The 13355-nt window shown below is 37.0% G+C and overlaps 1 protein-coding gene across 10 annotated transcripts in view; it reads left to right on the top strand.

Annotated features, from left to right (window-relative positions):
• The window catches only part of LOC103499360 (uncharacterized), a 37488-nt gene extending 24392 nt beyond the window's left edge, over positions 1-13096 (top strand). For 3 of the 10 annotated variants that reach the window (XM_051090809.1, XM_008462342.3, XM_008462343.3), the window contains 3 exons: positions 5525-5759; positions 10850-11157; positions 12345-13096. In XM_051090809.1, the coding sequence (XP_050946766.1) occupies positions 5525-5759; positions 10850-11157; positions 12345-12633 (832 nt within the window). In that variant the 3' untranslated portion in view covers positions 12634-13096. Of the gene's footprint in view, positions 1-25; positions 2576-3309; positions 3573-3777; positions 3868-3965; positions 4119-4267; positions 4353-5524; positions 5760-10849; positions 11158-12344 lie in introns of those variants that run through there. The other 7 variants (XR_007824214.1, XR_007824215.1, XR_007824216.1 and 4 more) reach the window with 7 other exon arrangements.
• Positions 13097-13355: the final 259 nt, after the last annotated feature.

The following is a 13355-nucleotide window of genomic DNA, read 5'->3' as shown; positions in this document are numbered from 1 at the left end:
ATTACTCAATGAATTTTAAATGCAGGCAACACCACCCTATACGATGCATTTCCTATCTTCTTGAAGACTTCCATAGGTCCCTCATATTTTTTGAGGAGCTGCTGAGGCTTTGTCCCTCTGAACCGAGTTTGCTCTGCCTTCAGCTTGATGAGGACTTGATTTTTTGCTCGAAACTTGAGAGGACGCCGCTTCTTATTAGCCCACTTCTTCATTCCTTTGAGGCCTTCTCTGAGTAAGCTCGAGCGAATCTATAGTCTGCTTCTAGTCTTTCGAGAAGTTGTGAGCTTGTCCATTTTTCCCTTTATAAGGATGATCAATAATATGAGACATTAAGGATTAAGGATCGTCTTCCACTTACAATTGTTGACGAATTAGTTTGAGCGTTAAAACAAAATGGGGCCACATCCAATTGGACCCAATTCTTTTGTCTTGATCAACTAAATGGCGCAGATACTCTCCGAGCATACAATTGAATTGTTCTGTCTGATCATCTGTCTGAGGGTGGTAGCTTGAGGATATATCCAGACTCTTCCCCAAGAAAGTAAATAACTCGGTGCAGAAGATACCAATGAATCTACCATCCCGATTACTCATGATGCTCGTCGAGACTTCCCACAACTTCGCGACGTACTTAAGGAACAACGAACAAATGTGATGTCAACTTGGCAGAACATTGTTTGACAGTGAGGGTGAAAGTGGCATACTTCGAGAATTGGTCAATGATAACCAAGGTGGCCTTAAGGTCGCCCACCTTTGGGACACTCTCCCACGGTCTCGTCAAAACAAGCAAGGGTTCGAGAAGCCTAAAAACTTTTGCTTTCTCCACCTTATCTTGCTGACATATGAGGCATGTCTTCGTGTACTGCATGACATCGTCTTGTATATTAGGCCAAAAGTGGCCTTTTCTTCAACGGTGCATAGGTCCTCCGCCACCCAAGATGGCTGGCCTAGTGTCTTTTTCCTTAGATCAATGCCTCTTGGAACATACAACCGGTTTCCTCTTGTCAATAACAGGTCTCCTTCGACCCAGAATTGACTTGTTTTACCGGATTTTGCTGAAGCAATAACATCTTGGGTAGAGAGATCATTCTAAATGAACTCTCTAATAATATTGCACATCGATGCATCAACTTTACTTGCATGAATGGGGGCTAGCACTTCACTGTACATAACATAACATGACTTTGAAATAAAAGCTTTGGAAATATCTGTTCTTTTCTTTAGAAAGGTCACTCACAAAAACTAAAACGTTTCCTTCCAACCTCCTTCTTAACTCCCTTCTCCTCACCTAATGTTCTGTTAGGAGAGCTTCAACACTTAGAATTTCCTTATTACTTCCTTTGAACTCACAAGTTCTATTTATACCAATCCTAAAATGGATTAGTCATCCTTAAACTCATCTTAGCTCGTCAGCTCCTACTTAATGCCTTACACGTGTAAATTTAATATTTTCTCTAATCATGCTTAACTCTAACCCAACACGTAAGAAGCTGACTAATTCGAATTAGTGAATCATCATCTTGTCTCAACTTCTTTCCATGTCTGGCTCTTTCTCGTTTAACTCTAACCCAACATGTAAGAGCTTACTATACTTCTCTTCTTGCATTATCTTGTCTTAGCACATCGCTAGCTTTATTACGTGTACTATCCTTCCTCGCGTCGCCTAGCCAGAACTCATGCTCCTTCCTCAGAATGCTTAGTTATTTTTATAACTTCCTTCTTTACAGCCCCTCCACTTTAGAACCCGTAGTACTTATTCTTAGTAATTTACTACTTCCTACAAAAATCCTTTTTTACGGCCTTTTTACTCCAGAACGCGGGCTTCACAACAGGAGCGTCAGTTACTATTTCTACAAATGAGTTTGCTAAGTTTCAGATATACCAGGATTCATTGTAAGTGTCATCTTCCTCTACTCTTGTTGCATCCACTATTGACATAGTTAGTACAAAGTGTCTCCTTACATCATCTACCAAATGGGTCATAGACTCTGGTGCCACAGCCATATGACAGGTAATTCTCGCTTATTTTCTAGACCATTGTTCCCTGTCCCTTTCCCATGTGTTACTTTGACAGATGGCTCCACATCTTTGTTCTTTGTTTTGGTAGGATCCATCATACCCATCTTGTTTGCCTAACCTATCATTTAATTTAATTTCTATTGGCCAGCTTACTCACAACCTTAATTGTTTGTTTAATTTAATTTCTATTAGCAAGCCCATTAGCCCGGCCCAACAATTATTAGGTTATTATTTTTCTTAATTTTATCTTTTCAAATCTTTTTCACACATTTCTCTCCACCCTCGATTTCTCCAAATTCTCGTCGCCAACCCTTATTGCCTTAACTTGCTCGTCGGTCGTTGCTAACCCTCTCACTAGTCGTTGCCAACACTCTTGCTGCCTGTTTCTTTTTGTCTCTCTCTCTTTTATTTTATTTTTCTATTTTTCATGCTTTGTGGCCTGATGGTGGATAGAATATCAAATCAATGATCATATAATTTTTTTTTCAATTAAATCTTATTTGGTTATTTTTCTATTTTTATTTTAAATTTAGTACGGCAGAGTCATCTTCAAGTATACCATTTATTTTAAATTTATTTTAAATGAAATCTTATTTGGTTATTTTGCTGTTTCTAAATTTAGAGAAGAATGAAAACATGTTCTTGATTTTATTTTGTAGTTTTGTATCTTTTGTTGTGTTGAACAAACTATGAAAGCTTGTTGTGTTTTATGGCTCAAAATTTGTTATTTCAATGTTTTTAATTGGAATATTTCGTAATATGTTTATATGCACGATATATTTAAATTTTTTTACTAAAAAATTGACGTGTCCTCGACATTTCGTGTCCTACTTTTTTGAAAAATGGTGTGTTGCCACGTCACATACCGGTATCTGTGCTTCCTAGCTTGGCTCTTACTTGTGTGAACATGACATATTCATCAATCTTCGTGTGCTGACACTCCATCTTAAAATGTAGTTGTGAACGAAAAAATAGGCACTTACTTGAAATTGCACACACTTTATTGTTTCAAATGCATGTCTCGAAACCTTTTTGGGCGGATGCTGTTCACTACTTGTTTTCTGACTAATAGAATGTCTTCCTCTGTTCTTAATGGTGAGATTCCTTATCGTGTTCTTCTCTCTACCAAGTTTTTATTTCCTATTACTCCTAAGATATTTGGTTGTGTTCGCTTTATTCGAGATGTTTATCTTCATCATATTAAGTTAGATCCAAAATCCTTAAAATGCATCTTCTTGGGTCATTCGCTTGTTCAAAAGGGTATCGATGTTATTGTCCTATCCTTAACAGGTATCTTGTTTTTTCTAATGTTGCGTCTTTTGAGGATATACTCTAATCAGCATAGAGTACCTGTCAAAGAGGATGGTATGAGATTACCTCTCCCACATTGTCATCTACTCCATCTTCCTCTGTGTCTCCTTCTCGCCCATTGCTTTCTCGAGTCCACTCCTCACGACCTCTAGAACATCCTTTATGCTCATGTTCTCCACCAATGCCTTCTTCATCATGCGATTTGGGACTGAGCGATGATATGCCCATTGCTCTTCGAAAAGGTAAATGCAAATGTACTTATCCTATTTCTTCCTTTGTTTCATATCATTAGTTGTCTTCTCTAGCATATTCTTATGTTATGTCCCTTGCTTCCACTTCTATTCCTAACACTGTTTAGGAAGCTTTATCTCATCTAGCTGGCGTAGTGCAATGATTGAGAAGATGACTGCTTTAGATGATAATGGTACTTGGTATCCCGTCTTGCAGGAAAGGCCATTGGATGTAAATGGATGTTTGCTGTCAAGGTTAATCTTGATGGAGCAGTGGCTCGGTTGAATGCTTGTCTTGTTGCCAAAGGTTAAATTTTCGAAATTGATTATTCAAAAACGTTTTCTCCGGTTGTCAAATTAACTTCCATTCGACTCTTTCTTTCCATGGCTTCTACCCTACATCAGCTTGACATCAAGAATGCTTTTTTACATGGTGACCTTTAGGAGGAAGTTTATATGGAGTAGCCACCTGGGTTTGTTGCTCAAGAGAGAGTGATAAAGTATGCCGCCTTTGAATATCTTTGCATGGTTTGAAACAAAGTCCACGTGCTTGGTTTGGTAAGTTTAGTCAAGCTCTCGTACACTTTGGTATGTAGAAGAGTATCTAATCATTCTGTTTTCTATCAACGATCTGATAATGCTATTGTTTTGCTGTTGTGTACGTTGATGATATTGTTATTACTGCATCGGGTATTTTGTTTCTCAAGACTTTCCTTCAGGGTCAATTTCATACGAAAGATTTGGGACAATTGAAATATTTTTTGGGTATTGAAGTGATGAGAAGCAAAAAAGGTATTTATTTATTTCAACGAATATATGTACTGGATTTGTTGTCTGAGACAGGAAATTGGAAGCCAAACCAAGCAATACTCTGACGGTAGCAAATCAACAACTTGCAAAAGAAGGAGAATTATTTAAAGATCCTGAGAGATAATATAAGATTAGTTGGGAAGTTGAACTATTTAACAATGACACGACCAGACATTGCTTATTCTGTAAGTGTTTTAAGTCAGTTCATGTCTTCTCCTACAGTGGATCATTAGGATGAAATCTGTTATCTGAAAGCTACTCTTGGACGTGGGATCTTATATAAAAGATCATGGACATATGAGAGTTGAATGGTTTTTCTGATGTTGATTGGGCTGGATCTCAAGAGGATAGGAGATCGACCTCTGGATATTGTGTCTTTGTAAGCAGAAACTTGGTACCGTGGAAGAGTAAAAAACAAAATGTTGTTTCTCGTGTAAGTGTTGAGTCAGAATATAGGGCTATGACACAATTTATGTGCGAAATAGTGTAGATACAACAACTATTATCTGAGGTATGCTTTAGTGTTACCATGTCAACTAAACTATGGTGGATAATTGAGTTGTAGTCCACATTGCACCTAACCCAATATTTCATCAACGAACTAAACATATTAAGGTAGATTGTGACTTTATTCGCGAGAAATACATGAAGGGTTGGTGTCCACAACATATGTGAAGACTAAAGAACAACTGTATGATATTCTTACCAAAGCTATAAATGGAGCAAGAATAAGCTATCTCTGTAACAAGTTGAGCATGGTTGACATATTTGCTCCAGCTTGAGGGGAGTGTTATGATATATATTTATATTATATGCGTCCTTTATCGTATTTGTACGTACTTTATAGGGTTTCTACGTTCTTTATATATATATATATATATATATATATATATATATATATGTAACTTTACTCTGGTTCAATATTAGAAATAATTTCTCTCCAGGATATTGAGTGACGGGAGGTGTCGTTTGGTATTTTTCTTACTTTGTTGGCTCCCGAATCTAAAATACTTGAATTTTATTAGTACCTTTTCTTTTGGACCCTCTATATGGGGAAGTTTCTTATGATTTATAGCTATTTACTAGATGTCTAAGTATTCATATCTTTGGTCTAATGGTTATTCATTTACTCCTTTTTTTCAACTGTTCTGTAGGATTCTTTGGTCTGTCGGCTTGGTGCTTGTTTTATGGTCACCAATTACTCTTCCACTGCTTCCCAAACTTGTTGATAGCTGGACTTCTCAGACTCCCTCAAAAATGGTTAATCTTGCTTGTGGTTTCGGTCTTTATATTGCTCTCACGATTCTTGTTATGATGTGGGGCAAGAGAATACGTGGGTATGAAAATCCAGCGAAAGAATATGGGCTGGATTTGACATCATGGTCGAAGGTACCATTTTGAGCTTGGCATTTGATAAATATGTTGTTAAGGACTGACTTTGCTTACGTCTCTGCCTTTTTGGAGTGGAGATATCTGCCAATGTTTCTTGTACTATTTGGACTGGTTTTTTCTCAATTTAGATAAGATATTATTTTCAAGATATGAAAATTTTCTATATTGGGGAAGGTAATTCTTTCTTACCGAAGAAGAATGAGATCAAGGCTAGTCTAAATAGAGTTTACAAGGAAAACAAACATGGAATGAAACTATCAAACTCATTACAAATAGGAACATAAAACATAAAGAAAATAGCGGTAAATTATAATTTAACACACATTGTTGTTGTTGGTCAATCCTTGGTAAGGATATCTGCCATTTTTTTCTTTTTGAAAAGGATATGAGTCTCACTATTATTAATATTGAAAAATAGAGAGACAAAACTCAAAGTACATGAAGGTTATACAAAGAGAAATAGAGGTGGTAGGGCTAGGGGTAGGGGGATCAATAGGCGCACCTAGGCATCTCAACTAGGTTGACACCCCCTTAGCGCCCTCAGCATATCCAAAAAGTGAATAAAACCCTTATACTAGGTTCCTAATCTCAATACAAGATCAAGACAAAAAGCCACAAATACAAAGCCAAACAAAATGATAAAATAATCTGTCCAAAACAAAATCATAAATCATAGGCAGCAGGCCGAGAACAAAGAAGAATAATCCTTGAAAGAGCAAAAAACTATTTGAAGCAGAGGGCTGATCCAGAAGACCTGATGATATAGGACTTCAAGGTGGTGAGGCTATAAAGGCTGGCCAATTTAACACAATCTCCTGCAAAGAGTAATCCTGAAAATATTTGGATAATGAACCCCATGAAGATGCATTCAAACGAGCAAAATCAAAACGTTCCATCCAAGTCGATGGTTTATCATGAAAAATTCTTTGGTTTCTTTCAAAACAGATTTCCACTAAGTGGGATTTTACTGCGTTTACCCACAACAAATCAGCTGTCTTCTTCTTCAAGGCTGGACCGGCAAGATTTTGAGTCACATTGTTCTTAAAATCATGATAAAAAACCCAACAAATATTGAATGCTTGGAGAAGACGGAATCAACATTTAGATGCAAAGACACAGTCAATTAAAAGGTGTTGGATACTTTCCATATTTTCAACACAAAGGGGGCAGGCATGAGGTGAGAGGAAATGGGAGGGACGTTTTTGAAGTACTTAAGCACAGTTTAATTTTCCAAACAGCATAATCCATATGGAGATATTTATTGGACTATTAGATTGCCAAAGCCTTTTGTACAAGGAACTTCTAAAGGAGAAGATGTCGAAAGATGCTTAACCAATGATTTTACCGAGAAGGAGCCTGAGGTTTCAAGGGACCAAAATTTTCTATCCGGAAAGGAGGTTGGTTGTGAGGAGGAGATCTGAAATAACAAGGACTGAAAGTCTATTATTTCGTCATCATTAAGCAATCTTTTGAAATAAATGGACCAGGAGCTGGTAGAAGAGTCCCAATGATCTGAAATTGACCCATTTGGATTGAGTGCAATCCTAATGAGTCTTGGAAATTTACACTCCAAAGTGATATTGTCCATCCAAGGGTGCTTCCAAAATAGAATTCTGCTGCCATCTCCTAATTTAAAGAGAGCCAATGAATCAATTTTGCGCCATTGCCTTGATATGCTAATCCAAGGAATTCTTAGACTCACGGTTTCTTTTCCACTTGAGTGCCAATAGAAAGAACTGCTACCATGAATGCTTCTAATCACTTGACATCAAAAGGGAATTTTGTTCTTTTGAGAAACGCCATCTCCACTTCGACAATAAGGCCAGATTCTTGTGCTTCAGCTTGCCAAAACTAAGTCCTCCATCTATATAAGATTTAATTACAGCATCCCATTTTACTAAGTGGTTTAGCTTTCCTCCCTTGTTTCCTCTCCAAAAGAACTTCCTCATGATTCTTTCCAAAGAGCTTAGGGCAGATTCTGTCATGAGGAAAACAGACATATAATATGTGGGGAGGCTGGACAGAACTAATTTGCATAAAGTAATCCTCCCACCCTTGGAGAGGTTGTATCTTCTCCGTTTATCTAGCTTTCCATGGACTTTATTAAGAATAGGCTGCCGGAACAGAGCACTTTTTGGATAACCTCCCAAAGGAAGATAAGTGAAGGGGAGATTTTTTACCTTGCAGTTTAAATTGTTTGTTGAAAATCCTCAATATTTATACCACACATAGCTGATTTCTCTCTATTAATCTTTTGACTAAAACACCAAAGACTAATAATGTTTTTCTAAGACTTCCCATCATTTCCTCATCAAATTTACAAAATAGGAGTGTATCATCAGCAAATTGAAGGATAGGAATGTGAATCATGTCTTTTCCAACTACAAAGCCTTCCAACATTTCTTTCTTATGAAGGTTGGAGAAGAGGCTGCTCAATACTTCACTAACCAAAAGAAATAGGAAAAGAGAAAGAGGATCTCCTTGTCTAAGACCCCTTGAAGCTGAAACTTCCTCTTGGCCTACCATTGATGAAGACCGAATATTTAGGATTCTTGATACAGCCCATTATCCATAAGATCCATCTTGCGTCGAAGTTCTTCTTTTTCATTACTTTTTCTAAAACTTCCCTATCCACTCTGTCAAAGGTCTTTTCAAGGTCTAATTTAATGATCCATCTTTCCTTTCTTCGGCTTCTATAGTCCTCCACAGCTTCGTTTGCAATTAAAATAGGGTCCAAGATTTGGCGCCCTTTTAGAAAGCGGCTTTATGTTGGAGCAATAGTACTTGGCATTACTTTCTTTAATCTTTCAGCGAGAACCTTTGCAATCAGCTTATCTGCCATTTGATTGATCTTTCTGCCAGAATCTTTGCAATCAGCTTATCTGCCATTTGATTATTGGTTCGCACAGATGGAGTACAAATGAGACCACTTTCCAACTACCCTTTTGTAAACTGTCCATCAACCTCTAAACACTTGGTTCTATCATGTTGAACTAGATAATAGTTGATAATAATAGGCAACTTATTTTCACAGCCAAGTTCCAATACTTCCTACCGTAAAATCTTCAAATATTCTAACTTTTATCTAGAGTAATTCACAAGTTCTCAACAATGAAATTCTGTCTCTAAACTTGATTTTGGAACTACATTGCTTTTTACTCCTTTATGGCTCCATGTAACCAAATTTCCAGTCAGAAAAGTACAATAGCGAGAAACATTTCAACTTTCCACGTTGTCTTTTAACTCTTTTTTTTTTAAGAAGGAAACAGAAATTTTCATTGAAAAAATGAAAGGAGATTAAGTCTCTAGATACAATGGGACTACAAGTGATAAAAGAAAGCAACAGAAGTGATAGAAACTAAAGAATAGCAAGACGAGGCATTGCAGAACAAGAACAAAGAAGAAACCACAATTACCAACTAAGATAATACAACACGTAAAGCCTTAAAAAGGGAAAACCAATAAGTCAGAGACTACTAATGATTCGGAATTGAAGGTCTTCAAACAGATTGGACAAAGTGCACCAAATAGAAACGAGCAGCCAAGCAACTTCGAAGCTAGCCAACTATTCCATTTGCAAAACCAAGCAGATAAACTTGGGAGGCGGACGAAAGAGTGGAAGAATCTAGATAGGTAGCTCCAAACAAATAAAAAACAATCAGAAACTGAGGAAGAATCAGAGTAAGAGTCTCAAGACATCTCGATCATCAGCCACCGAGGATCACCCAAAAGTCTCTTGTTTTTCCAGCTACCTATGAAATCTCTGCTTGAAATAAAGAGCAAATATGTGAAACCTGGGTTCTGGAATAGAAGGGTTGCAAGGGAGAAGGCTCTGAAGAAGGAAGCTAAGTATTATGCATTCTAAAGAAAAAGGGAATTAAAATAACTAAGTATGAGAATGATTCGTTGTGAGAAAGACCTGCACGTTCTAGCTAAGCGACGCAAGGGAAGTTTGTATTTCGAGCAAGGCGAGGAAGGGCCATGCGAGGGAGAAAGTTTGGAAAATTAAGAGAACTTACTGATCCAGATGAGTCAATAGTTTACATGTAAGGTTAAAATTAAGCATGCTTAAAGGAGATATAGAACTTACATGTAGAAGTTTGCTAGGAAGCTAAAAAGAGCTTAAACATGACTAATCCAGTTTAGGATCTGTATAAATAGGTCTTGAGAGTTAAAAGAAAGCCATAAGAAATTTAAAGTGTTGGAACTTTGCCAAAGGAACATTAGGCGAGAAGAGGAGATTTTGAAGTTAGGCTATAAGAGGAAAGTAGAAGGAAAGGAATAGCTTAGGCTTTGTAAGCGAGGTGATGAGGCCGCATTGTGAAGGTTAGTCGATGCATAGTGACATGCGTTAAGAGTTGGGCAAGTCGTTGAAGATTAAATTTATTTCTAAAGTTTTGCCTTGTATTTGTAGTAAGTTGTGTTAAAGAAATGAATAAAAGTTGTTAAACTTGAAGTATTGTGTTCATATCGCGAAGCATGTTCAATTAAAGTTTTGACTTTAAGGTTTAAGTCTGGGCGTTCGGGCACTTTATTTAGGAGTGTTAGGGCTGCCCAAGTCGTTTCCGGGTGGGGCGTGAAAAAATTTCTTTACCAAAATCCTTTAAATATTTCACGTTCTCTTACCTTCAAATTCAAGTTGATTAATCTAACATTTTCTCAGCTGATCTTGTTCATTACTATTATTTTATGTGATGATAATATTATCATCACAAACAATTAGTGTTGCAACTCTCCATGCAGCCCAGTTTTATAAATAGTATATGTTCTCCTTGTCTTTTCTTGTAGCCTATATTCTACATAACTTGAGAAAATCTACCAAACCTTATTATGAGATTGCTTTTGTCCGTTTTTCAATCTACAAACCAAGGTTTACAGTTTTCCATTTCCAGGTGGAATCTAAATAACAAATTGTTTTTCCAAGTCACCATGCAGAAGAGTATTATTTAGATTGGATATTATCTTTCGGTCTTTAAGGGTTCAGGACTTGAGCCAACAGCCTTTTTATGGAAGATATGAAAAATTATTCTTCTTAGAAAACTTTAGTTTTCCGTCACCACTAATAATACTTAGCTCCGTGCCTGCAGTTCTATGATTTTGTTATGGCCTTCTTTGGAGGAGTTGCGGTTCTGTTAGGAATACAATTTGTGAACGGGTTTCTTGGCTATACTACTCTTTCATGGCCAGCAATTGCAACTTCAGAAAACTTGGTTTCATGGTTGAAGTTGTTTGGGGGAAGTCTGTTGCTGGTTATTATTGGAACTATATCTTCAATATTTGTTACAGCTGTGGAAGAATTGCACTTTAGATCATGGTTAACTGAAGAAATTGCATTGGATCTCGGATACTACCCAGCAATTATCATTTCAGGGCTTGCTTTTGCAATATTACAGAGGTAACTTATTTATTGTTTGATATTATTTTCCTTCCGCCCTATCTTGGTTGGTTTGTGGTTCAAAACCAGTTAGTTTTGAGTATGATTTCCTTTTGGTCTCTAGGTTTCACAATTTTACTTTTATTCTGAGTCTTTTAGTTTTCATTTGGGCCATAAGCTTCATAAATGCATTTTTATCTTGATTTTTTACTCCAGGTCACTTTGAGTGATTTGGGCTAATTTTCTATTAGTTTTCCAGATCGAAAGAAAAATACTCTAAGGTTCAAGGATAAAAATACAATGGTGTGGAACTTAGGACACACCCAAAACTTAGGGCTAAAATATAACATTTTGAAATCTATAGACGAAATGGAAACTACATTAAGAACATGGAATTTTTTACGGGATGAGTGTGTGGACACCCGATTAAACGAGATAGGTGCTATCTTAAACAATTTATTGCCTAAATTTTCTTTAATATTCTATCTAGAGAAATGATTTCCTATTAATTATTTTGCTCAACCCAAAATATTATGTATTTGCTCCTCCTGAGAGGAACAAAAACGGTATATTTTTCATTAAGAGCTTTGGTTAATTAATTCAATAATCTCACTACTAAGGTTCTTATCTAGATTTTGTAAGGCATCTTCCTTGCAATGTATCAATGTTTGGAAAATGGAAAACAGCCCTAAGGCTTTACAATACTTCCAGCCTATTAGAGAAGGGTGAAGAACTCTCCCTTTTCTCTGCAAGAGTTTCCTAAAGACAAAGCATGATAGAAAAACATTCCCTCAGTGAACTCTAGAGTCCTTCCTACATCCTGAGATAATAATCCTCCCTCCCTCACCCTAGTCCCCACTGCAAGAATTCCCTCCCTCACTCAGCCCTTTCACACACTTAACAAACTTGTATCTCCTGCATTTTCCATCTTACCCCCCCCCCCCCCCCCCCCCCCCCCCTCCCCCGTCTCAAATATTTATTATTTTAATTTTTTTTTCCTTGTTTAGTTATTTCTTTCTGTGTTTTCTGTGAATTTTTATCTGCATATTCGATCTTTATCCCATGTGTTACAGTTGAAGCTACAAGGTTCTATTTTTTGTGTAACTGCTGTCTATAGTTTACTTTGGAAGAGCTCTGCTTGTTAATGCAACCTAAGGTTGCCTTATGGAACTGAAATAAGTGAGATAATTGTTGGTGTCGGGTTTCAGGTCCCTGCAAGCAATACCGGTTTTATGGGTGTTGTCCTTGGGTTTGGCAGGTGCCCGCCAAAGGAGGGAAGGCTGCCTGTCGATTCCTATTGGCTTACGTGCAGGTATAATGGCATCTAGTTTTATTTTCCAAAAGGGTGGATTCATAAGTTATAAGCCCATCCCTACGCATCATCCTGCTTGGATTATGGGTATCGACATACACCAACCATTGAGTGGTGTGGCTGGTTTTGCGTTTGCTTTGTTGGTGGCTTGTATTTTCTTCCCTAGAAATCCCATGGAGAAGTAGAATTTGAGGAGGACGATTCGAGAGTAGAAGATTGATTGTCAATTGAGCATCTGGTCATTCTTTGTGAAGCTTCATGTTTTGGGAGTGTAAATGGCTGAGGAGTTGCAGAGGGTACTAAGGAAGAGACACCCTTATATGAAACTCTGCTAAATTGTCGTCCAGAGTAAGGATGGCTTTACGTTGGCATTGCCGCTTGTAGTGGCTCAGTTCATTTCCTGTATCTATATTTAAAATGCTGCAGTTCATATATACATATACATACATACATATATATATATATATATATATATATATATATATATATATATATATATGAGTGTGTACAACTGCAGTTCGTATTGTTTCGTAAAGCATTAGCTGTATTTATTCTACATGTACATAATCAAAGAACATTGGTCAGGACATCTACACCATTTGAATGAATAAAAAAGAAAAAAAGAAAAGAAGATGATAATTGTAAGAAGCTATCTGTTAGATGATTCAATCGATGATTTCATGTTTATCTATTATTTATATTTTACGTGGACATTGTTTCAACCACATGATTGTGTTTAGGGTTACTTTTAGGAAGAACAACTATGTATGAGGCAACTACAAAGTGTTCTGAATACCACCAAAGGAATGACCGGTTAACAATATTATTGGGGAAGGACAAAAACTGTCTATGATACTCGTGGGTAATTTTAATCACGAGTAGGAAACAAAAGAACAATGCATAACCA

Source organism: Cucumis melo, chromosome 10 (genome assembly GCF_025177605.1).
Source record: "Cucumis melo cultivar AY chromosome 10, USDA_Cmelo_AY_1.0, whole genome shotgun sequence".
In the NCBI taxonomy this organism is placed as follows: Eukaryota; Viridiplantae; Streptophyta; class Magnoliopsida; order Cucurbitales; family Cucurbitaceae; genus Cucumis; species Cucumis melo.
This window is presented reverse-complemented; position numbering and strand designations above follow the sequence as displayed.